The 25267-nt window shown below is 41.5% G+C and overlaps 1 protein-coding gene across 1 annotated transcript in view; it reads right to left on the bottom strand.

Moving 5' to 3' along the window:
- METTL9 (methyltransferase like 9) overlaps positions 1–25267 on the bottom strand; it is a 39147-nt gene that overhangs the window by 13429 nt on the left and 451 nt on the right. Inside the window, exons 2-4 of the mRNA XM_024208462.3 lie at positions 16357–16547; positions 12575–12784; positions 1480–1664 (exon numbers count right to left, since the gene is read on the bottom strand). Of these exons, the coding sequence (XP_024064230.2) occupies positions 1480–1664; positions 12575–12784; positions 16357–16547 (586 nt within the window). The remainder of the gene's footprint in view (positions 1–1479; positions 1665–12574; positions 12785–16356; positions 16548–25267) is intronic.

The following is a 25267-nucleotide window of genomic DNA, read 5'->3' on the forward strand; positions in this document are numbered from 1 at the left end:
ACATTGTTTCAATGTAGAATATAAAGGCACTGTTATACAGGCAGAACTGTATTTTACTATTACCTGGAATCTTATAGAACATTTAGGACAGGAATAAAATCTTTTCCATATTAAAGAGAATATTGTATCCAGATATGTTTGAAACATTGTATAGGTTCATAAAAAAAATAAAACACTCCCAAAAAGTTGCCTCTCTACCCAAAATAAAAAAAAAAAAAAAATCACATTTTTTTTTTCTAATTTAAAAAAACACCACCACATTTTAAAAAACTTTACAGGCTTAAATACTGCTTTGTAAGATACATGTGAAACTCTGTTAAAGAAGTTTTGAAAATAGAGCAAAGGAAATTCACTGTCAAGACTGTAGCATTACTACTACATTTTTGTATTAACATAATGAAGTAAATACTTTTTCTGATGTGATTTTTTGCACTCTGAATGCTTCAGACATACCAAGAGAGTCAATCATCCAAATTAGGACAGGATTCTACAAGGGTGAAGAGAGTCAATTTTGATGCACTAATGGTCTTCAGGATGTCCCAGGTACAGTTAAACTTCTACTTCCATAGTATTTTATCACCGGTTTCTCTAATAAATGAGCCTCATTTTTAAAAGTGACTAGTGATTTGAGTGTCCAGATTGGGACTCCTAACAGGGGTTGGGTTTTTAGAAGTGCTGAACACCCACTCACTGAAAAATCAGGTCCCAGAACTAAGGCACGTAAAACCACTAGTAACTTTTAAAGATTTAGGCCATGATGCTCATACTCATTGAGGGAGAAATCAGATATATTTGAAAAGTGCTCTCAGATTCTTCTCCAAAACTCAGACAAGAGGATAAAAGTTAATGATCAAACGTGAACTCCAAAAGAGATGTGCTGGATCATTTTATATAGAGTAAAACAAACACGATCAGGTATTTATACATATCAGTAATTCTATTTTAATTACTACTCACTCCTATGAATTTCTAGATGCAACTGAAGTATAGCACTGTAAACAGTTTGATCCTAGCTGCCCAAGAGACATCTCACCCTATGCACTACTGCACAGCAAGATCAGTTAAAGTGCTCTTGTTCACAGTATCTAGATCTGGATATCTGGGATTGCTTGTACCATGAATTCAGTGGAGGTTCCTTGTCTGGAATTTGCTTCCACCATTGCTCCAACAGAGCCCAAGTATGGCAGCCTTCAGGATATGGTATAGGACCCATACACTTGCTCAGTCTTTCACTGGTGGTAGTGAATGGAGGGGGGAGGGGCAGTGAACAGTTTCAGTCCAAGTGAGGCCATCTACTTACAGTATATGTTTTATGTACAATTCTAGGAATTTTGACCATGCAATTAAGAGATATTGATCAGCACATTTTAAAAGTCTGATAAATATAAAATTATATTGGACAGTATTAATTCACAACACTATAACCTAAAACACCTTTCCCCTATCTCCCCAAGTATCTTTTAATCTGTGTCTACTTACCATTTTCCACATATGGATGAAAGGGCAAAACTAGTGCAAGAATGACTCTGCCTCTAGTTGGCTCCAATACACTTCTAATATCTTTTAATACAGTCAGTGGCTGATCACAGCGATCAAGCAAATTCAAGCAGCTGATAACATCATACTGGAATCCTGTGTTCTGCCACTCATTTATACCGAGCACTCTAAAGAGAGAGAGATGGAAAGTGTTACAGTTAAACAACTGCAGGCTGACTTCAGAGTTCTCAGTACACAGCCTGCCTATAGCAATTAGGAGAAGGAGAGAATTCCCTACAGCTGAGGCTGACCTTACCTTTATCAGACACTCCCTTTTTACTGAGAGCACATAGGGCTTGTCTACACGGGGGACTTAGTTCGCACTGAGGGCATACACACGGATTGGTGTGCAATACGTAAGCCACACTAAGAGCATGCAGATGGGGTTGCTGTGCCCTCTTTTAATTTGCATCATGTGTACACAGCAGGAGCTGGATGTGCACTAAGCATGCAGTATACTGGGTGGGTATCCCAAAATCCTTTGCTTCGATGCTGAGCTGTGTGCATTCTGGGATTTTTCTTGCTGAGCATTGTGAGATGCATAACAGAAGCCAGGGGAATTCTGGGACTTGGGGGTCAAACTCCAAAAAATCCCATGCTTTTGCTTCTTCCATTCCATACTTCCCCTCTTTCTGGGTGGGCTAGCACCATTTTTGAATCGCTGTCAGCCAGCAGGGATGCAAGAATGCTGTGAATTGCTGTGCTCGTAGCTGCAATTTGCAAACACACAGAGACTCCATCTAAACTCTCAGAGCCAGGTGGCTTCAGTTTTGGAAGCCAACGGTGGCACCTGCAGTAGCACCAGCAGGTGGAGAAGGACGATGATGATAATGATGACACTGAGGAAGAAGAAGTTACTTACCTGGTACAGTAAATGAGTTCTTCGAGATGTGTCCCCCTATGGATGCTCCACTTGAGGTATTCATGTGCCTTTGATCAGGTTTTTTTTGGCAGTTTGTTTGGTCCACACGTGCCCTAGCCATCCTCATGCCCATACTGAGGATATATAGGTCGGCAAGAGACAAACAGTTTCTTCTCTATCACAATAGTCCCATGAACACGAGACTCCAAAGCAGAGGGGAAGGAGACCAGGTAGTGGTGTGTCCCTATGGCTGCTCATCTCAAAGAACTCCAGTTACCATAAAAGGTAAGTAACCTCTCCACATGTCCCTATGGGTGCTCCATTTCAGGTGACTAGCACTATCCTCTGAAAGAAGTGGGAGCTTTGAAACCCTACCTAGAACTATTTGTAGAACTGAAGAACCAAACACTGCATCTACTCTAGAGGTGTGCATGAAGGCATAAAGTTTTAAGAAGGTGTGAACTGATGTCCATGTAGCCACTTCGCAGATTTCCATAATAGGAACATCTTTCAGCAAGGCAAAAAGACATACACTGAGATGTGGCAGAGTGGCTACTACCCTAGGTGGGCATGGCACCTTAGCAGCTACACAGCAGAAGAGGATGCAGCCAGAAACCCAATTTAGAAAGTCTCTAGGTGGACACTGGTGTCCCTTTAGCTCTATCTGTGATAGAGAATAGTCTTGGAAAAATTCTAAAAGGCTCGGTCCTCTCCAAATAGTAAACTAGCACCCTCTAATGTCTAAAGTATGAAGGGCAGCATCTTCCCTAGTCTGATGAGATTTAGGATGGAAAACTGTGGATGAACAGTCTGATATGTAAATTGGAGACCATGGGTGGTTGGAGGGATATGTTATCCTTGAAGACCATATAAGGCAGATCAGCTATCAAAGCCCCTAATTCACCAACTCTTTGAGTGGAGGTAATTGCCACTAGAAAGGCTGTTTTCATGGAAAGGTTTAGAAATGTACAAGTAGCTAGTGGCTCAAAAGGAGCTTTCATCAGAGAATTAAGAACTAAGTTCAAATCTCAGGTCGGGGTGAGCTCTCTGACATTTAGGAAGAGTTTCGATAACTCTTTGATGAATCTGGAAGTTGCAGAATGAGCAAATACCAAAAAACCTTCCACAGGAAAATGAAAAGTTGTAATGACCACTAGGTGGATTTTATTGGAGCTTTAACAAAAGACTTCCTTTCTTCAGAGTGAACAGGAATTCCAGGACCTCCAAGATGGGTGAGTCAACAAGAGATAGGCAAAGATAGGTGTAACAATGGTAAAATCTCTTCCATTTCCGAAGGTAAATTTTCCTGGTAGATTCCTTTCTTGAATCTTGAAGACTTCTTGAATCTCTCTGAAGCAAGGGAGTTCTAATCCCAAGACCTATCTAGGTACCAAGCCTTGAACTGGAGAACATCCAGGTTGGGATAATGAACATTTCCCAAATCCTGAGGGAGAACGCTGAATGTTAGCAGGAGATTGATGGCTGGCTGGGATGAGAAGTGAATGAGGTAAGGAAACCATACGAGTTTTGACCAGGTTGGTGCAATCAAAATTACTGTGGCTTTGTTCTGTTTAGAACTCTGAGGATCAGTGTTGGAGAAAAGGCATATAAGGAGACTCTGACGAAGAGAGGAGAAAGGCATCCCCCAGGGAATGGCAACCAAGACCTCCCCTTTGCAGAACTTTGCACATTTGCTGTTGGCAGCAGTGGCTGAAAGGTTTATGTTCGGAAGACCCCTAGTAACAAAAATCTGTCAGAATATGGATCTATTGAGTTTCCACTCATGATCTTGGGTGAAGTGTCTGGCTGAGGTAGTTGGCAATTGTGTTTTGGAGTCCAGGCAAAAACTGTCAAGATATGTTGAGCTATTCATTAGTTCCATAACTTGATTGCCTTTGAGCAGAGGGGGAGGAAGGGGAAAATCTAGCGCCCCTTTGTTAATTTATGTAGTGCATACTGGACTTGTTGTCTGTCATTATATGGAGCGATTGACCTATCATGGAGAAGTGGTGCTAGCAAGTATATCATATTGTTCTGAGCTTCAGAATGTTGATATATAGGGTAAACTCCTGGGCAGATCATCTGCCCTGGATCGTGTGGTCCCATAGAAGAGCTCCCCATCCCAGGAGGGATGCGTCCAAAACCATTGTGACAATGGGAGGATGACTGAAGGGAACCCCTGAGCACATGTAGTCCAGATTTTTCAACTAGTTGAGAGAGACTAGCACACAGCTGGGATCAGAGAACAACTTGTTTAGACTGTCTCTGTTGGGAATATAAATTGTCCTGAGCCAGACTTGGAAGCAGCATAGATATAAGTCTGTGTGCAATGTGACAAAGGTACATGCTGCCATGTGCCAGAGGAGCTGCAGGCACAATCTGCCAGTGACCTGTGGGCTAATTGGGACTCAGGCTAGTTAGTGTGTAAGAGTGAGAAACCTGTCCTCTTTGTGTTAGGCTCTGGAAGTCATGGCATTTAGAGTGGTCCCTATGAACTCTATCCACTTTAGAGGTAAGAGGGAAGACTTTGCGGTGCTGAGTTGAAGGATGAGCATGTAGAAGAGAGACATAGCTTTCTTTACAGTGGTTCGAACTTTGATGTAGGAATGCCCCTTGAGATGTTTGTTGAGATAATTACTTCCCATTGGTAAAGCTGTGTGGCGACTACTACCATAATTTTTGTAAGTACTCTGGGTGTAGTAGAGAGTCTGAAAGACAAGACTCAGTACTGATAGTGGTCCTGACACTAGTGGTAGGAATCTCTTCTGAGAGATGTATGGTGACAAGAAAGCATGTGTCCTGAAGGTAAAGTGTTGCAAAATAGTCGCCCAGATTCAGGGACGGAGTGATATCTGCGAGTGTTACCATCTTTAACCTCTGTATCTTGACAAAGGTATTTGGTATAATGAGATCTAGAAATGCCCTCCCTTCTTTTTGGGAATCAGAAAGTACTTTGAATAGAATCCCCTTCCTCTGTACTGAGTGGGAACTGGTTCCATGGCCCCTATGCAGGAGGGAGAGAACCTCTTGTCTCAGGAGAGGTTTGTGAGATGGGTCCCTGAAAAAGGGATGGAGAAGAGGGGTTCAAGGGGGTATGGAGTGGAAGTGGATGGAGTAGCCCAATGTTATAACCTCCAAAACTCATCTGTTGGAGGTAATCTGCTCCCATGAGGTGCAAAAAAGAGAGTGATGATCCCCAAAAGGGCGAAGTAAGGAAAGAGCAAGATAGTTCAGCATCAAATCCAGATCACGGAGGTGTTTGAGGCCCTTGACTGAGACATCAAACAAGCACTATGTAGATGGTGGCTGTTTCATCGATTCAAGTTCAGCTGTTGACAATTTTCCCCTCTGCCTTCTGGGTTTCTTTTTAGGCAGCTCCTAGGCCTTAAGGAAAACTGAGCTGCGTGGGATCTCAACTGTCTGAGACTAAATCTCCTCCTGTTTGCAGGATGTAATATGCCCAGTGAACGAAGGGTCACCCTGGAATCCTTCAGAAAATGCACAGACTCATCTGTGGATTCATTAAATAATTGAAGAACATCAAAGGGGAGATCCTCTACAGTGTTTTGGACTTCATGCAGAAATCCTGATGACTGCAGTCATGAGACTCAATGCATAACTACAGCGGTAGAGGTGCAGCAGTGTCAGTGTTGACAGAGTGAGACCCATAAAGCTGTTCTGGTTAAAAGCTGTCATTCCACAATAATGGCCTGAAATAGCTCTTGTGAAAGGTGTTCAATAAAGGAAATAAATTTCATATAATTAAGATAGTTGTATTTTTCCAAGATCACCTGATAATTACCAATTCTACACTGCAGGATGACAGAGGAATAGCTCTTATGATCTAAGCACTTGTGATCCTTATCATAAGGGGTAGCCTTTGAATAGTGCTGCCTCCACAACCAAGGAGTTAGGGGTAGGGTAGGAAAATAATTCCGAACCCCTCGTCTGAACATACTACTTTTGTCCGCCCTCTGGTCGGGGGGGGGAGGGGAGATGGGGCAGAGCAGCAGCAGAAGTCTGCCAAATTGTCTTGGCAGATTCGAACAATGCCTCGTTTCTGTGGAGAACCACATGGCCAAAGATGGTGTAGAAAGAATGTCCAACAACTTATTCTGTGTCTCTGACTTCTTCCAGCAATATTTGAAGAGTGTCTGCCACTTTCTTCATCAAGTCTTGAGACTGTTTGAAGTCATCCACAGTAAATGGAGGGGGCATAACAGCTTCATCCAGGGAGGATAAAGAAACATTTGTCTAAGCAGTAGCAACCTCACCAGCGCTCCTCTCTTGCTCTTCAAACTTCTCCTCTTGAAATGGGGAAGAGGGAATTGCGGAGTACTGACCTTGGCATTCCCATGAGCACTGGGTATCTCGGAGAATTGCTGGCAGTATAAGAACATAAGAACAGCCATACTGGGTTAGACCAAAGGTCCATCCAGCCCAGTATCCTGTCTTCCGACAGTGGCCAATGCCAGGTGCTCCAGAGGGAATGAACAGAAGCTAGGGACACCATATCTGCCCATCCTGGCTAATAGCCATTGACGAACCTATCCTCCATGAACTTAATTAGTTCTTTTTTGAACCCTGTTATAGTCTTGACCTTCACAACATCCTCTGGCAAGAAATTCCACAGACTGACTGAATTGTGTGGAAAAAAAATACTTCCTTTTCATAGAATCCTAGAATCATAGAACTGGAAGGGACCTCAAGAGGTCATCTAGTCCAGTCCCCTGCACTCAAGGCAGGACTAAGTATTATCTAGACCATCCCTGACAGGTTTGTCCAACCTGCTCTTAAAAATCCCCAATGATGGAGATTCCACAATCTCCCTAGGCAATTTATCCCAGGGCTTAACCACTCTGACAGTTATGAAGTTTTTCCTAATGTCCAACTTAAACCGCCCTTGCTGCAATTTAAGCCCATTGCTTCTTGTCCTGTCCTCAGAGGTTAAGAAGAACAATTTTTCTCCCTCCTCCTTGTAACAACCTATTAGGTACATAAAAACTGTTATGTCTCCTCTCAGTCTTCTCTTCTCCAGACTAAACAAACCCAATTTTTTCAATCTTCCCTCATAGGTCATGTTTTCTACACCTTTAATCATTTTTGCTGCTCTTCTTTGGACTTTCTCCAATTTGTCCACATATTTCCTGAAATGTGGAGCCCAGAACTGGACACAATACTCCAGTTGAGGCCTAATCAGGGTGGAGTAGAGCAGAAGAATTACTTCTCGTGTCTTGCTTACAATACTCCTGCTAACACATCCCAGAATGATGTTTGCTTTTTTTGCAACAGCATTACACTGTTGACTCATATTTAGCTTGTGATCTACTATGACCCCCAGATCCCTTTCTGCAGTACTCCTTCCTAGGCAGTCATTTCCCATTTGGTATGTGTGCAACTGATTGTTCCTTCCTAAGTGGAATACTTTGCATTTGTCCTTATTGAATTTCATCCTATTTACTTCAGACCATTTCTCCAGTTTGTCCAAATCATTTTGAATTTTAATCCTATCCTCCAAAGCACTTGCAACCCCTCTCAGCTTGGTATCGTCTGCAAACTTCGTAAGTATACTCTCTATGCCATTATCTAAATCATTAATGAAGATATTGAACAGAACTGGACCCAGAACCGATCCCTGCGGGACCCCACTCATTATGCCCTTCCAGCATGACTGTGAACCACTGATAACTACTCTCTGGGAATGGTTTTCCAACCAGTTATGCACCCACCTTATAGTAGCTCCATCTAGGTTGCATTTCCCTAGTCTGTTTATGAGAAGGTCATGTGAGACAGTATCAAAACTTTACTAAAGTCTAGATATACCACGTCTACTGCTTCCCCCACATCCACAAGGCTTGTTACCCTGTCAAAGAAAGCTATCAGGATTGTTTGACACGATTTGTTCTTGACAAATCCATGCTGACTGTTAATTATCACCTTACTATCTTCTAGATGTTTGCAAATTGATTGCTTAATTATTTCCTTCACTATCCTTCCAGGTACAGAAATTAAGTTGACTGGTCTGTAATTCCCCAGGTTGTCCTTATTTCCCTTTTTATAGATTAGCAATATATTTGCCCTTTTCCAGTCCTCTGGAATCTCTCCAGTCTTCCATGACTTTTCAAAGATAATTGCTAATGGCTCAGATATCTCCTCAGCCAGCTCCTTGAGTATTCTAGGATGCATTTCATCAGGCCCTGGTGACTGGAAGACATCTAACTTGTCTAAGTAATTTTTAACTTGTTCTTTCCCTATTTTAGCCTCTGCTCCTACCTCATTTTCACTGGCATTCACTATGTTAAACATCCAATCACCACCAACCTTCTTGGTGAAAACTGAAACAAAGAAGTCATTATGCACCTCTGCCATTTCCACATTTTCTGTTATTGTTTCTCTCCCCCTCCCCCATTGAGTAATGAGCCTACCCTGTCCTTGGTCTTCCTCTTGCTTCTAATGTATTGTAGAATGTTTTCTTGTGTTATGAGAAGGAGTAAACAACACCTCCTTGCTTACTATCTCCACTACCAGTCATGATTTTATAGACCTCTATCATATCCCCCTTAGTCATCTCTTTTCCAAGCTGAAAAGTCAGTTTTATTAATCGCTTCTCATACAGAAGCCATTCCATACCCAATCATTTTTGTTGCCCTTTTCTGAACCTTTTCCAATTCCAATATTTTTTTTTTCAAATGGGGTGACCACATCTGCACTCAGTATTCGAGATGTGTATGTACCATGGATTTATATAGAGACAATATGATATTTTCCTGTCTTATTATCTATCCCTTTCTCAATGATTCCCAACATTGTTTGCTTTTTTGACTGCTGCTGCACATTGAGTGGATGTTTTCAGAGAACTATCCACAATGACTCCAAGATCTCTTTCTTGAGTGATAACAGCTAATTTAGACCCCATTGTTTTATATGTATAGTTGGGATCATGTTTTCCAATGTGCATTACTTAGCATTTATCAACATTGAATTTCATCTGCCATTTTGTTGCCCAGTAACCCAAATTTATGAGATCCTTTTGTAGCTCTTCACAGTCTGCTTGGAATTTAACTATCTTGAGTAATTTTGTATCATCTGCAAATTTTGCCACATCACTGTTTACCCCCTTTTTCCAGATCGTTTATGAATATGTTGAATAGGACTGGGCCCAGTACAAACCCCTGGGGGACACCATTATTTACCTCTCGCCATTCTGAAAACTGACCATTTACTCCTACCCTTTGTTTGCTATCTTTTAACCAGTTACCAATCCATGAGAGAACCTTCCCTCTTATCCCGTGGCAGCTTACTTTGCTTAAGAACCTTTGGTGAGGGATCTTGTCAAAGGCTCTCTGAAAATCTAAGTACACTATATCCCCCTTGTCCACATGCTTGTTGACCCCCTCAAAGAAATCTAGTAGATTGGTGAGGCATTTTACAAAAACCATGTTCATAGAATATCAGGGTTGGAAGGGACCTCAGGAGGTCATCTAGTCCAACCTCCTGCTCAAAGCAGGACCAATCCCCAGACAGATTTTTGCCCCAGATCCCTAAATGGCCCCCTGGTTTTAGCAGGCCAATGCTCAAACCACTGAGCTATAAGATGCTGCACATGTTGACTCCTCCCCAATAAATTATGTTCATCTATGTGTCTGACAATTTTGTTCTTTATTATAGTATGCAGCCCCAGGATCCCAATGTGCTCATTTGAGAGGCAATATGGGAACAGGGAAGGCATCCAGGATTCATCATACCAAGGAGGATGCTGAGGAAGTTGGGGCCTCATGAGCCTTGAAGTATCCCTTGATGGAGCAAGCTCAGGAGAGTCTAGTCTAGGCAGATATCATAAGAGCCCTGAACAGATATTTGAGAGTTCTCATCTACAAAGTCTAAAAGAGGAGCAGATGAAGGAGGAGTGATGGTTTGTCTCTCCGTACGCATGGTTAAAAGGGTATTAGGCAGTATGGGTGATAGACTTCTGCTATCTCTGGTACCTTGCCTAACTGAGTTCAATAAAAGGACATTTAGATTCACTGGAGATTAACAAATCCCTGGAAAATCTGAACTCCTGCAGCATCAGGTGAGGTTGCACAGGAACCTGGTGAACTGATAATGTAGAGGCCTGCAGCACTGAGGGCAGTGCATATGGTGCTGACATTTTCTGGTCTGTCAGTCGAGGTATTAAAGATGCTGCAGGCAGTACTGACTTCGTTGGTGCAGAGCCCATAGGACCTCGGTCATGCTTGTTTGGTACTGATCAATGGGTACCTGGTGATTTAGATGAACTCGAGGACTTCAATTTAGTGCTCTTGGCTTGGGATCTCCAGTACAGCAGATCTCTTAGAGCTGTGTTTTTTCTGAGGAGATTTAGTACTCCTCTACATAGAAGTCTTTCCTGCATCACTTGCAGGTTTGCCAGAGGCTGACAGAGCACTGTGGTCACTTAGAGGCTGCTATACCGGGGGCAGGCGTTGGGCTCTGTAGTGGCATAACAACTAAAAATCTTGTCCTGTTCCTCAAAAAAATAGGCAAATTGAAGAGACAGCACTGGATTGTCTGTTCTGTCTTTGTAACATTTGCTTTAGCTGTTTGGTTTTTATATAGCACTGAAAGGCGTTCCAGTTGTGACCCTTTTTGGCCATCTGTTTGGAGATCTCCTTGAAGAGTTTCTTATTGCTGTGGCTTGTCACAAGAGCTACTTGCACTGTTGATTCTCCTCAAATGGCGAGGAGATCAAGGACTACACCATGGCTACATGCAGCTGCTTGAGGAATGTTGTATAGCTTCTGGGTAATATCGCATTAATACTGGTATATTTGAATCCAGCAGCAAATGAGCAAATTCTGGCCCTGGTCAAGTTTTTTAAATAGGGAAGGGGACATCTGGTCAATTTGACCTCAGAGCAGTGAAGGGTACACAGGTAAACAGGCTGGCTGGTCACAGATGCCCACAAAGCAGTGGGATAGCAGTTGGAGGACTGCCAAAGTAGTCCTCAGCAGCATGGCGTCCACACAAACAGTCCACACTAACTCAATTCACAACAAACTTTGTACACTTTGAAAGAGGACTGCAGAATTCACACCACATAGGGAGTTAGTGCACTTTAAGCATTTGCATCATGTGTATGCAAGCTTTTTCAATCCATACTAACTCGAGTTAGTACAAACTAAAACCCGAGTGTAGACATGCCTATAGATATGGTCTTTCCACTCCTCTAGGCAAGACAGAGTTAATATTCTCCCAGCCAGCCACTAGACAGCTTTATATACCCCACTACACAAACATCTGAGTTTGGACCTTCTTTGGAATTACTACATAAAAATATTTACAGAAATGTGATATCCTAGTATTAAATTGGATACAATTTGGAGAAATAGCAAAGCTCAAGTGTCACAGTTCGAGACTATCTACATCTTTGACTCCTCTCAGTCTCTGAGAGTGCAACCCCTCAGGTGTTAGGCCTCTTGCATTCACCTGTTCTGGGGTGTAACCTCTCACTTCCCCCATTCTTTAGACGGGGTCCTGGCATACAGTCCCTTGTGCACTAACTGATTACAGTAGGCCTGACTGGATTTAGATACCTGCAAGACTTCCTTTCAAGAGCTGCGATCAGTGCTTGAATACAATGCCACAAATCAATATTTTCAAAACGAAATAGTGTTTAATCTCAACACTACAAACAAAGAACAACAAAAGCAAACACAGCACAACAGTCTTTAAAACAACAAAAAGTCTACATGCATAACGGTCTCACCTAAAGCGTAGATGTGCCTCACCTACCCAGACACTTCCACTTCTCAGAATTGGGGTTCAGTCTGTTTCCCTTAAATCCCTGTCTCTCTCATGTCTCAGAGCTGTCCATTTATCAGTTCCAAAGCTCTTTGCCAGCCTCTCTCTCCTGAACCTGTTTCTTTTTGTCACCCTGTATCTCTTATGCACCCCATCATGGGGGACAGGATAGACTTCAAAGCCATTGTTCTCTGCACTGTATTGATAAATGGTGTTTGTCTGCCTTCCTGTCTATGTGCAGGTCAGCGCATGCCTCAACTATCATCCCCTGAAATCATATAGCAAGCAACACAATAATAGAATAAATGGAACACATAATATTCATAAAATATTATAGGCAGTTGCTACGTCCTTCACATCAAGTATTACATCAAGTCAACCTATGTAGTACAATACCTGTATTTCTTTTTCTGAAGCTGCCATATCATAGTTTCAGACAACTCAGTGGCATAGATTTCTTCAAAGTGAGGACTCATGACTTTAGTGACCTCTCCATCTCCAGCCCCTAAATCAAGAAGTCTGTGGGATTTCCACTCTGGGTTTATTTTGAGTAGTCTCTGAAATTGTTCTGATGAAAATACAAACATTGAGCCTCTTCCCAGCAACCTGAAATGTAAAGATGGCAGTGTCTGATTTTGTGCAAATTTAAACAGGGAAGACTTTAAATGCTCCTATTGTACTCTGTAAATTATTTTAAACAAGTAACAGATAAGGTCCCTGCTCAGAGGAATTTACAATCTAATTTAGACAAATGCAATATGCAGGTTGAAAGATCAAATAACAAATGCATGCAGATAGCATTGGTGTGGGCTTTATGAAGAAATCTGATGGGCAGAGGGAAGTCATTTGGTTCCTGGAAAGAGGGATGCAGGTCTAAGAGAAAGGGGTCATTCAAAAAAGGGACAAAGCCAAGAGTGGGAAGAAGAGATAAAGCCCAAATCCTACTCTTTGTACTTGCATGAGATGACTCTCTGGCTTCAACAGGCAACTGACCTCATGTGAGCACAGCAAGTGGGATTTGGCCCTAAAGGACGAGGTAAGAGGAAATAGGAGGTGAAAACAGAGATGTAAGTAGGCACAAAGCATGAGGAATTTGATGTGGAAATGGAAAGGAAGCCAGTGAAGAAATGTGAAGAGCAGACAGGGTAACATGTTTGGAATGGTGGGAGAGAAAAAGGATTATTTTTTAGAACTGTATGATGTAGTGACTCAACTTCAGTGGTCGTGACTGCTATATGAAGTTCCTATATGTGACAGAAAAGGATGTGGAAGAGAAAATGAGCAATTCATTAAGGAATTGGCTACAGGTGACAATTGGATGCTCTACAGATCAGGTCAATGACATCTCCACCTGTGATTGTTTGAAGAGTATATATTGCAAGATTACAGCTGTTGTGACAGAAGTTCAGAGGATGAAAGAGTTAGGACAGCAGGTAGGGGAAGAAAGAATTGGTCAGTAACAGATGCAAGGGGAATAAAGAATATTATTTCAGTCTACCTTGAGGTATGAAGTCAAACTTAGGAAAGACAATGACTAGTACAAATAGGCCATAGCAGCAAAGAGATTTATGATCAAGAGCAAGGACAGGGAAATTGAAGAGAATAAGCAGCAAAAATGATGAAACAGGATGAGGGGTGAGAAAGAAGTCACCCAGGAAAGGCAGAATTTATTAGTAATGGATGCACACTGAATTAAGTGATATAGAAGAAACCATCAATTTAATTTTTAAAGCAGAGGGGCCGGGGGGGGGGGGGGATTTTAAATATAGAGTATAGCCCATTTAAGCAGAGCCCCCTTGCAGTACATTTATATCAGTCTACACTGTATAATTGGCTCATGGCTATTGTTCCTAAAGGCACTGTGAGGTGTCGTTCAAAGCACTAGAAAGCGTTTGAGAAAAAGAAAGATGGGAGAGGAAGGAAAAAGGGGAGACCAAAGAGACCTATATATAAAGCTACAAGGAACTAAGCACTCCACAGGAAAGCTCACATGAACATCTGGTTGTGAAATAAGGTGAAAGATAATTTTGCTAGCCATAGTAGCCAGATACTATTCTCAGATCATACTGTGTAGCCGTGCAAGGGAAGTTTAAAATTAAAAAAAAAAAAAAAAAAAAGTCAAGCATGTAGCTATAATAAGATGCATTCTCCACAAAGCATCAGACCTGAGGTGAAGTTGGTCATATGCCTGATTGTGGTGGAGTGGGGTGGGGAAGAGATTGTAATAGTAAGGGAATTTTTGCATGGTCTGCAGAAATGAGGATACCAAATGAACAGCCTTCTCCTCACTCACTCTCTTTCCCACCCCCACCCTCCCGCCAAGATATCAAGCTTGACTGGTGGGTATCTTGTTTGGGATGGGTTCCCTGACTGCCCAGAAACAAAATGATACAAAAATAGATTTTATATTTTAAAGCAGGTTCTCAAACTGGGGGTTGGGACCTCTGAGGGGGTCACGAGGTTATTATATGGGGGGTTGCGAGCTGCCAGCCTCCACCCCAAACCCTGCTTTGCCTACAGAATTTAAAATGGTGTTAAATATATAAAAAAGTATTTTTAATTTATAAAGGGGGGTCGCACTCAGAGGCTCGCTATGTGAAAGGGGTCACTAGTACAAAAGTTTGAAAATCACTGTTTTAAGGGTTAGAAGACAGCATTGAATATTGTGTGGACCAATTTTACAAGCCTAAGCGTACCACAAAAGCTTTAACATAGCTTTAGGCCTCCAAGCATCTTATAACCCTGGGTTTAATATAATATAATAATAAATGGAGATATCCCATCTCCTAGAACTGGAAGGGACCTTGAAAGGTCATCGAGTCCAGCCCCCTGCCTTCACTAGCAGGACCAAGTACTGATTTTGCCCTAGATCCCCAAGTGGCCCCCTCAAGGATTGAACTTATAACCCTGGGTTTAGCAGGCCAATGCTCAAACCACTGAGCTATCCCTCCCCCCGATGTGGTGTATAAAATTAAATTATCAAAACATCCCTTTTTCTGTTTGAATTTGTTTCATAATAAAGTTAGTTAATAAAAAATGTTAAATAATAAAGTGGAAATCAAAATGAATTTAAACAAAAATGTTTCAATTGACTAGATCTGAAGGCTTTTGGGTGTTGTTTTTTAACACTATCAATTCACAAAAGTTTGAGATTTTGACTTTTGTCCCAATTCAGGAGAGGAAAATTATTTTAAATCTCAAAAATTCTCACAGAACAAAAAATGTTTTCCCATTGAGCCCTAGCGGACACCCATAAAGACTATTTCCAGCGGGGCGGTTGAGTCTAAGCCCATGGCCCTGTGGTAACTGTTCCACATTGTATTATGCAGGAAATCTAGGCTAGATTTCTGTATCTTGTCTCTTGCTCCATTCCCAGTAGAATTTAGGGTGACCAGACAGCAAGTGTGAAAAATCGGGACAGTGGGTTGGGGGTAATAGGAGCCTATATAAGAAAAAGACCCAAAAATCGGGACTGTCCCTATAAAATCGGGACATCTGGTCACCCTAGTAGAACTAGGGAGGCAATGCACGCAACCTTGAAAGGAAAGTGGGAGAAGAATTTTCAAATGCTCTGCAGCAATCACTCCAATAAATGCAGGAGCTATCCTGATGGGCAGTGCTCATACAACCATCTTCAACTAGGACAGTCACCACCAACTGCTCTCTAGAGATGGGAAGGCAAGTAAAGCAAAGGGTGAAAAAAATAGTGTGTGTGTGGGGGAAATAACTGTTGAAGCACAAGGAGGGCACCCCCACTTCATGGTAAATTTGGGAGGGAACAGGGAGAAAAAGTAGCTTTTATGTTCTAATTTAGAGTCCCGTGAACTTCTTTCGCCAATTTTTTTTTTTTAATAGGAGGTAGGATTCTTTATAATTTAAAAAGGTACAGCAGAGCTTTTCTGACCTGCTAGATATTTACATTTTTCTTTTATCACAGCTTAACTGAAATTGGAAAAATATCGCTGAATATATAGATCAAATGATTTACATAAAGGTAGTTTAGATGCATTTGACAGAATGAAGAAAATGAAGCTAAGTGTATCTTGGAAAAGACCTGATTACTCTCTGCATGGTGGGGCATCAAGTGGCAGGACGGAGCACCTGGAAATCCAAATCCAGAGTTTTCTTATCCTATCTCGGTTTATAAAAAACTGAACTAGTACCACCTTTTCACTTACCCATTGATAGATGTCCTAGACATAAACAGGCTAAAAACTGAGGACACGAAAGAGTGATAGAGCTGGATAAAGAGCCAGCCTGATTTCTCAATGCTGTTGTTTAAGAAGATCTGTGTTCCCTGGTCAAGGTAACTCTGGACAAAGATAGGCTGAAGGGATTCACACAACTGCTCTGTGTTGCACATGTACCACTACAGAGAAAGAAAGGAACAACATTTTAAAACTTAAGCAATAAAAAACAGTAGTTCAAAAAATAATGAAAATCATATAAGACCAATATATCAAGCTGTTCTACAAATAAATTTAGGAACTCTATAGACTAATAAATTCAAGGTGAATTTAGGTTTGGATTGTAATCAAATGCAGGCAGACTAATCTTGAAGAAATAATGTTTTAAAAACTGTGTTTTACATAGTACCGTGGACAGTTGTTTCACAAAGTATCTTCTATAAAAACAGCTGAATGATTAGACTCCACTAGTTAACTTCCATTTTCTAACTCAATCACTCAGCTCTTCATGGGGCCTCCTACCAAACGGAATTCAGGAATACACCTGCAATACCTTCCCTGGAAAGAAAATAAAGTATCTAATCTATATTGCAAGCCAACACCCTTCCTCTCTCCACTGACTCTGTATATTACCTTTGAACACTCCTTGAAAAACTGACAGACAACGTTTCCTGCTATTCAGGTACCAACAAGTTGGTCCACAAATCTTGCTAAATGACTATTGCTATGCTATACAACTTCTTCCTGACATCACTATTAAAAACACTAAATAGATAGGTAAGTTTTGCCATGCAAAGCAAACCTTAGCATCAGCTAAATGGCAGCACTATCCTTTCAGCCTGGTGGACAAATTAAATCTGGATAGGAGAGCTCCTTTCATCATGTGCTATTTAACAATCATTTCCACACAAACTGCATAAGACATTTCTATTTGCAACCAGGACATTGCTTCTCTGTCTGTTTCAGGAAGGCTCCAATGGCACCTCTGACTGTATTCTCGATTTTTGCCTTCCACTATTAAATTAACAATCATTGATTTATTTCCCCACTACTTCTGCTCATTCTTCCATGCCATTGAATATGTATCACCTACACATCCATTGGCTCTTTACACCTAACCATGCAATTCCATCCTTGCTCATCACTAACCGTTTTGTATTATTGTTTTTGTCCTCCATTCCTATTTGAGTCCTCCAATGCTGTCTTTGCCCTAAACCTTATTTCTCATACTTCCCTGTTAATTATTAAGATGAATGTAGCCAAAAAAAATAAAGGCCTGCTAAACAGGTCAGTTGCACAGTCTATGAGCAAAGTAGAACCATTAATAAAAGACCTCAAGACAGCAGTTGTTTAGAGGTAGTGCACCACCAAACCCTGGAAACCCTGGGTTTGAATGCTGAACTAAGTCCAGCTTCTTGTGCCAGCAGGAACAGGCAGCGCTGCAAGACAGTGCAATCAGATGTGAAGGTGAACCTCATTTACTGATCACCATCACCACCACCACCTTCCAGCCGATTAGGATCAGCATTATGTCTGAAGAGAGCACAGTTCAGCCTGATCATGATTCCAGTTGCACAAGCCCAGGGAAAATGGGGAGATGGGAGTGACAGAGGAAGAGGGCAGCATCAGGGAGAGATTAAATAAAGGAGGTGGGCAGAAGAGACTGAAAAACACAGCTTTGTCCCAGTTCTTTCTTGGGCCCCGATTTCATGACTCAATCCTGACTGCACAGAAGAACTCCATCCTACAAGAAAGAGGACTCAGTGGGCTGGGAGGGTAGTTATATCACTGGGAGAGCACAAGATGGCACACATTTATAGTTCACACAATCTACTAATGGAATGGCCAGATATAGAGACTCAACCCCACAACCAAAACTTCCCAAGATTGGGAGAGTTATATAGAAATCCTGAAATTTATAAGAAACAAAATGGACATTGGCTGTAACTACAGCAGAAGTCTCCAATCCATTTTCCCCTGGCAAACATAAAACTCTACTCTTCTATGGATACAGACCCAAGCTTGAAACTCTTGTCCCTGAGGTGACAACAATCAGGAATGCATTCTAAAAGCTCAAGAGGTTGCTCTTCTGTAACTTGCAGCACAACACTTAAATCCCACATCTCTTAATATGTGGATGTTGTAACAATTTTGCCAAACTCAGAACCTTTACAATACACAGCCACTAGGACACATTGCTCTACACATTGATCCTTTTTGGTCTTGTTTACTTTGATCAGGGTGACCACCTTTACCTTCCAGCACCCTACTGTATTAACATGAAGGCCTGGTGATAGCCCTTCATCTAGGAAGTCTAAAACCTGTGGAATCGGTGACTAGGGTATGTCTTCACTACCGGCCGGATCGGCGGGCAGCGATCGATCCAGCGGGGATTGATTTATCGCATCTAGTTTAGACGCGATAAATTGATCCCCGAGCGCTCTTCCGTCTACTCCTGTGCTCCAGCTCGGCAAGAGGCACAGGCAGAGTCAACAGGGGAGCGGCAGCAGTCGACTCACCGTAGTGAAAACACTGCGGTAAGTAGATCCAAGTACGTCGACTTCAGCTACGTTATTCATGTAGCTGAAGTTGCGTAATTTAGATCGATCCCCCCCAGTGTAGACCAGGGCAAAGTATTGTTCCCTGTGACCAAAGCACTCTTCTGCTAAACTTTTCATTCGGGATGTGCCTATGAATAGATCCAAGAATAAGCAGTTTTCAGATGGAATTTTGCTTTGGTCTCCCTTTTAAAGAAGTTCAAGTCTCTGGGGATAAAGAGCCATCTTCCTGTTAAAAATTACTGCAAACCCTCAGCAAAGCCAATTACTGGTATGAAAATTTTTGTTAAGACCTCAGAACTACTGATACACCAAACTGTTATGAGGGAAATTTTCAGAACCTCCTAAGGCATCAACCAATCAGAATTTGTAGGCACATATCAGAGAGTTTCCATCACAAAGCTAGAAAATCTAATTGTTCAGCCTTTTCATGGTCAGGGTTTGCTTTAATACTCTATTTTGGGCAGGGGACCAAAAAAGAGCACAGTATAACCCCAAGAATGTCCAGAATTAGTTCTGCTGTTCTTATCCATTATGAGCTAAATTTGCGAATGATGTAAGTCGTTCTTACGCCTACATCTATCAATTTACCAACATGTCTAAACTGATGTCATTTGCAATCTGAGGAGCTGGAATAAAGTGTAATTCACTCCCTCTTACTAGTGATTTTCTTACTTCACTCTTCTCTTTTGGCCTTTCAGCATGGAAGGTGCAGCCTTTTTACACATGAAAATTAATCTGGAATAAGGGAGGGTATGAATTAAAAGTTAATTAATTATTCCTCATTAACGAAATGTGTGAATGCTCTTACGCCAGAGTAAGAGTGTCTTTTTCCAAATTAGTTTAACTCACTTCCAAAGTGGATTAAACTAATTTGGAATAAGGCACTAATTCTGGAATAAGAGAATCCACACATTTCATTAATCGGGAATACCTAATCAGAAATAGCAAATCCTGAAAACCTCCCAATGTAGATAAGCTTTTAGATTCAATTGCCCAAGTCCAAAAGTAATGTGAAAGGGGAATACAAGTTCCATGGTAAGGTGATACAAACATAAGGTCCCAATCCTGAAATAAAATTGACATGAGTGCAGACTTGTGCCAATGTGGTCCCCTGCAGAAGTCAACATGGCTCTGTGCATATCTGGTTACAGTACTAGTGCATAAGCAAGCAAGCCAGAATGTTTATGTTAGCATAAGAGACATGGGAGTAAATTACACCAATTGAGATTCCCTGTTATCAGTCTGATGTTATATTGTTGGTTGGCTTCTTTATTAAATTCCTTAGTAGGGGAGATTGATGGAAATATGGCATGACGGAGAAGATGCCTCACAATAACCCGGGTCATGAAGGTAAAACGAAGGCAAACTTACTAGCAGCAGATGGCCTGTAATTAGTCCTACCAGTTTTTATTCAAAGTACAGGTCTATGTCTTTCAAAAGGGACAGGGACAATGACTCAGATATTTTGTATGCGTGCAGAATAATTTCTGTTGATTTAAATTTAATCATCAAAGTTGAGGATATTTTTCTCATCTTGTGCATTATCAAGAAGATTGTTTACTAAGTTCCAATCATTTACATCAGTGCTGCCCCACTGAAAAAAAGGGCATTGCTCCGGTGTCACTGAGGGCCTCATTTGAAGACAGTGTAGTTGCAGAGATGTAGAAAGGTAATTTGGCATGCAGAATCTTTACTACTGTTGCTAATGCATCAGAAGGAAAGAACCTAGGTTGAATTCAGAGTTCAGACTGAATCTGCAGGAATGCAATTAGAAAAAGCATCTTTTGATTTGTAAACTGAGCAAATTTGATATGGAAGCCACTGAGAAACAAACATGATACCATTTTTATGAGCAAAAACACACTAATATCACTGCACATATTTATGTTTTGCTTACTAGCTCTGCTGTGGTGGAATTATAGGATACTGATACGCAGGCCCTGTCTACACTAAAAATATAACCATGTTGAGAGATATAACAACACAATTAAAGGGGGATTACAAATTACAGTGTAGAAGGGACTTTATTATTTATGTTATTGTGGTGCCTAAGAGCTCTAGTCATGGACCAGGACCCCACTGTATCAGGCGCTGTACAAACAGAACAAAGAGACAGTTCCTGCCACAAAGATCTCACAAACCATGCCCCAAAATCTGCTAAAGTCTTGAATTATCCAAACTGCAACTGAACTGTGTCAGGGCAACCATGTTGCAACATAATTCCATCATGTGATTCTATTTGTAGTGTAGATGGGGCCTTACAAGGCTCTTTTTTAAAAGCTGAAATGGGTACTGTAAATGGGGCCTTACAAAAAACCTGCATAGGAGCACAAATTGATGAGGATTAGGCAAGTGGTCAGCTGGGAGAGCTGACACTTATACGTTTATTTAAAAACAAAAACCAAAACACACCTGTCCTAACACCTAAAATTGTGCAGGTAGCAATGCTACGCAAAAACACATACATATCCTGTCCCACCTCTCCATTTATTTGTTACATTCACTTGCTGGGAGAGGAACTGTCTCTTAATGTATATTTGCACAGTGTTTAACACAATGAGACTTCTAGGTACTACTGTAATACAAATAATGATACAGGATTTATGTTTCAATATCCTGCTGGCTCACAATAACAGTGCCAGCAAGCAGAGGGGAGCAGACAGCTGCAACAAGGCAAATAGTCCAGCTTCTCAAGTACTGACTCCATCAAAACAAAGAGCAAAGAGGTGTTTTAGGGTCTTTCCATACAGAAGCAAATTCTACAGTAGTTTCAGAACGGTTCATAAGCTAGGTACAGTTCTAGTAAAATCATATTTCAAATAGCTCTTTCAAATATGTTTGCAGGTAGCATGGTTTGAAGCTCCACTTCTTATCTACACTAGACTTTTTTTTCTTAAAGTTTTCTGCTGTTGATACCACCAGCGTAGCTCCACCAGTGGTAGAAACAGTGAGAGCTCTATTGCAGACAAATTGCTGGCGGTCAACAGCTTTTTAACTCCTACTCCCCTAAACCTGCCCTCAACAAATTAGAGGACAGTGGTTAAAACAATCACCGGCTGATCTACTCGGGCACTTTGGTGGTAACAACATGGAAAATTGTAACCAACAGTAAAGAAGGAAAGCTTTCGGCTACAATTTTTTTTTTGCAAAATTATCTGCTTGTATTATTTTCGCCTTTCTCCTGTCTATAGAAATGTTAGTTTGGGCCATCAAGTTAGGAGATGGAGAGATCTAGTATATCACAACAGACATATTACTGCACATCATAAAACAGGGATCGGCAACCTTTGGCACGTGGCTCGCCAGGGTAAGGATCCTGGCAGGCCGGGCCGGCTTCTTTACCTGCTACGTCCGCAGGTTCGTCCGATTGCGGCTCCCACTGTCCGTGGTTCACCACTACAGGCCAATGGGGGCTGCGGGAAGCGGCACGGGCTGAGGGACGTGCTGGCCGCGGCTTCCCGCAGCCCCCATTGGCCTGGAGCGGCGAACCGCAGCCAGCGGGAGCCGCGATCGCCCGAACCTGCGGACGCGGCAGGTAAACAAACCGGCTCGGCCCGCCAGGGTGCTTACCCTGGCGAGCCGCGTGCCAAAGGTTGCCGATCCCTGTCATAGAATACAACATGGTAGGTCCTTCCTGTAAGCTTAAAGCCTTCTAGCATTATTCTAAAGAAAAAGGGTAGAAGAAGAGACCATGCGAAGTATGGTGCAATAAAATCCATAACTTTCCATTTCAACCAGCTCCTTAAAGGGATCACCCATGGACAGCTTCACAGGATATGAATGCAGCTGACAGTAAACTTTAATATCTATTAATGTAAAGGTCTTAGCAGAGCTGCTACCTTGAAAAATTATCTAACATCTGACCCCAAAAATTCAGAGGTAAGACCAAAGCCTAATATCATCAACTTATAATACAGAACCACTGCAGCTCAAATCACCTTTGATCTGTAGGGGAGCAATAAAGCATCAGAAACCAACAATTTGACTATTTTATATGAAAAAAAAAAAAGTCCAAGTTCCTTACTCCATCCAACTAAGAAGATATTTCAATACAAGTAGAAGACACTGTACATCATTATGCAAGTTTCTAACAAAGCTCAAAAAAACCAACTGAAAGTTGTTGTTTTTAACTGCTTGCACATGAACAGAAATGTCAGCTGAGTTCCAGCCTGGATCAAGTTTTTACAAATGTTTTATAAACAACTGAAAAATAAGGGTTTGTAATGGAACAATAATAAAAGCAGTAACTATAATTACCAAAAGAAACTTTCAAAACTCTCTACTACTATTATTGCCAAAACTTGTCAACAACAAACAAAAACCCAAAACACACCTGACTGGTGAGTTAACTACTTTACATAAGAATGAAAAGCCAAACAGTAAAAGTAAGGCCATGTCTACATTAGCACTTATGTCGGCAAAACTTTTGTGGTTCAGGGGTACACCACTAAGCAACGTAAGTTTTGCCAACATAACCACTCATGCGCACAGCGCTATGTTGGCAGGAGACACTCTCCCACCGACATAGCTATCACCACTCATTGAGATGGTTTTATTATGTCAGTGGGAGAGCTCTCTCCCGTCAGCATAACACTGCTACACTAGTGCTCGTACAGCAACACAACTGTATCAGTACAGCTGTAAGCTTGTAAGTGTAGACATGGCCTTACATTGTACTTAGGATCCCATCATACTTATTCATACAAGTAGCCCTATGGAAATTAGTCAGCTTTTATTCATCATAATTTCTTTAGGAGGTTCACTAAACACTCAATAAATCCATGCTAAATCCTAAAACCCAAACCAAAAATTAGAGATGGAAAAGACCCATTAGTTCAATCAATCCATCTACCTGCAAATGACAAATGGTTCCCTATTGTACATGTTCTTGATCTATTGTTGTTTCCAGATTAGTTCTAAACATCTCAAATTACGGAGCTTCCAAAGTCTCCTTTGTTCCACTGTGAGGAAGTTTCCTCTGATATTTAGCCTATATTTTATCCCTCAGTCTCATCCAATCACGAAGACTAGTTATACACTGATGAGTCACAAAGACCCTGATCCTGCAAAACCTCTGTGTCCACCTCAATGGAATGGACTTGGAGGATCAATGCCTATGTAATTAATCTCCCTCTTCTGTGTTTGTACCCTTCAAGTACTTATAGACTATATTTCCCCCAATAAATCAAGATATGTATATTTTACTCAGTTTTTCCTCAATAAGTCAATTCCTTCAGTATCATGATAATTTGTATTTCTCTTTCTTGAACTCCCTCCAGGTTTTCAGTATATTCCAGGTGCAGTCATATCACAGAAGAGCTGGACTGAAAAGGCATAGTCCCTTCTTCCTCCAGGAAATGACCAATACACATGCATATGCAACCCAAAAATTGAATTAAGCTTTCATTGTAGTCATATCACATTGCAAACTCATACCTAGCTTGTTGTCCACCATCAATCCAAGTCTCTCTAAACTTTGTTGCTGCCTAGTTTCTCACTTTCACTAGATTTCAGATTATTTTCCCCCAGTTATATTAGTTGGCATTTCTCTGTCTTCGTGCTTGCAACCCCACCAAATTTAACACCATCTGCAACTGTCATTAAGGTTCTGTTTACTCCCTTATCTAGATCATCAAGAAGTGAAATAAAGATCCTAACATGAATCACAGAACAGCAGGACTGGAAGGGACCTCGAGAAGTCATCAAGTCCCGTGCCTAGCATGGAGGTAGGACCTCATGAATCCTTTTTGATACACCTTTCTGCAACTTGAGACTTTATTTATTGTTACTATTTATTTTCAACCTTTGAGCTAATCTTCAATCCATATGTTGCTATCCTAGATCATTTTAATTAACATTTACAACTGTACTCAAGTGCACTGTACAATTTTGTAAAATCCACATATATTGCACTAAAAATTTTCCTCTCTATGCTGCTTTTCTCAACTTATGTACAGTACTAAAATTTCCTAAATATCTTTTACACAGAGAACACACACAAACTTTCTAATCAATAAAAATCAGCTATCCACTCCCTTTGTTTCACGCAAGCAGACATTTGCCTGGACTCTCTGGTCTGGGTCCTTCTCACTCCACAAGCGTCTTACTCCTTGTACTCTGTGCCCCACAGATCATACCCTCGTGCACTTCCCTGTGCTCAGTGCCCCCGTCCCCGTTATACTCTGTGCCCCCCCATAGGCTCCCACCTCTGCCTCCCTCACCAGTGCTCTCACACCCTTCAACTCCCGTTCCCTGGGGTGGGGGCAGCCTCTAAGGAGCTGGATGGGGAAAGAGTCCCCGTGCATGGTGCTCTCAGCAGAGTCCCCCCCACCCTGTTCCTT

The sequence above is a fragment of the Terrapene carolina genome, unplaced genomic scaffold, assembly GCF_002925995.2.
Source record: "Terrapene carolina triunguis isolate 2854851 unplaced genomic scaffold, T_m_triunguis-2.0 Scaffold93, whole genome shotgun sequence".
NCBI classification, from domain to species: domain Eukaryota; kingdom Metazoa; phylum Chordata; order Testudines; family Emydidae; genus Terrapene; species Terrapene triunguis.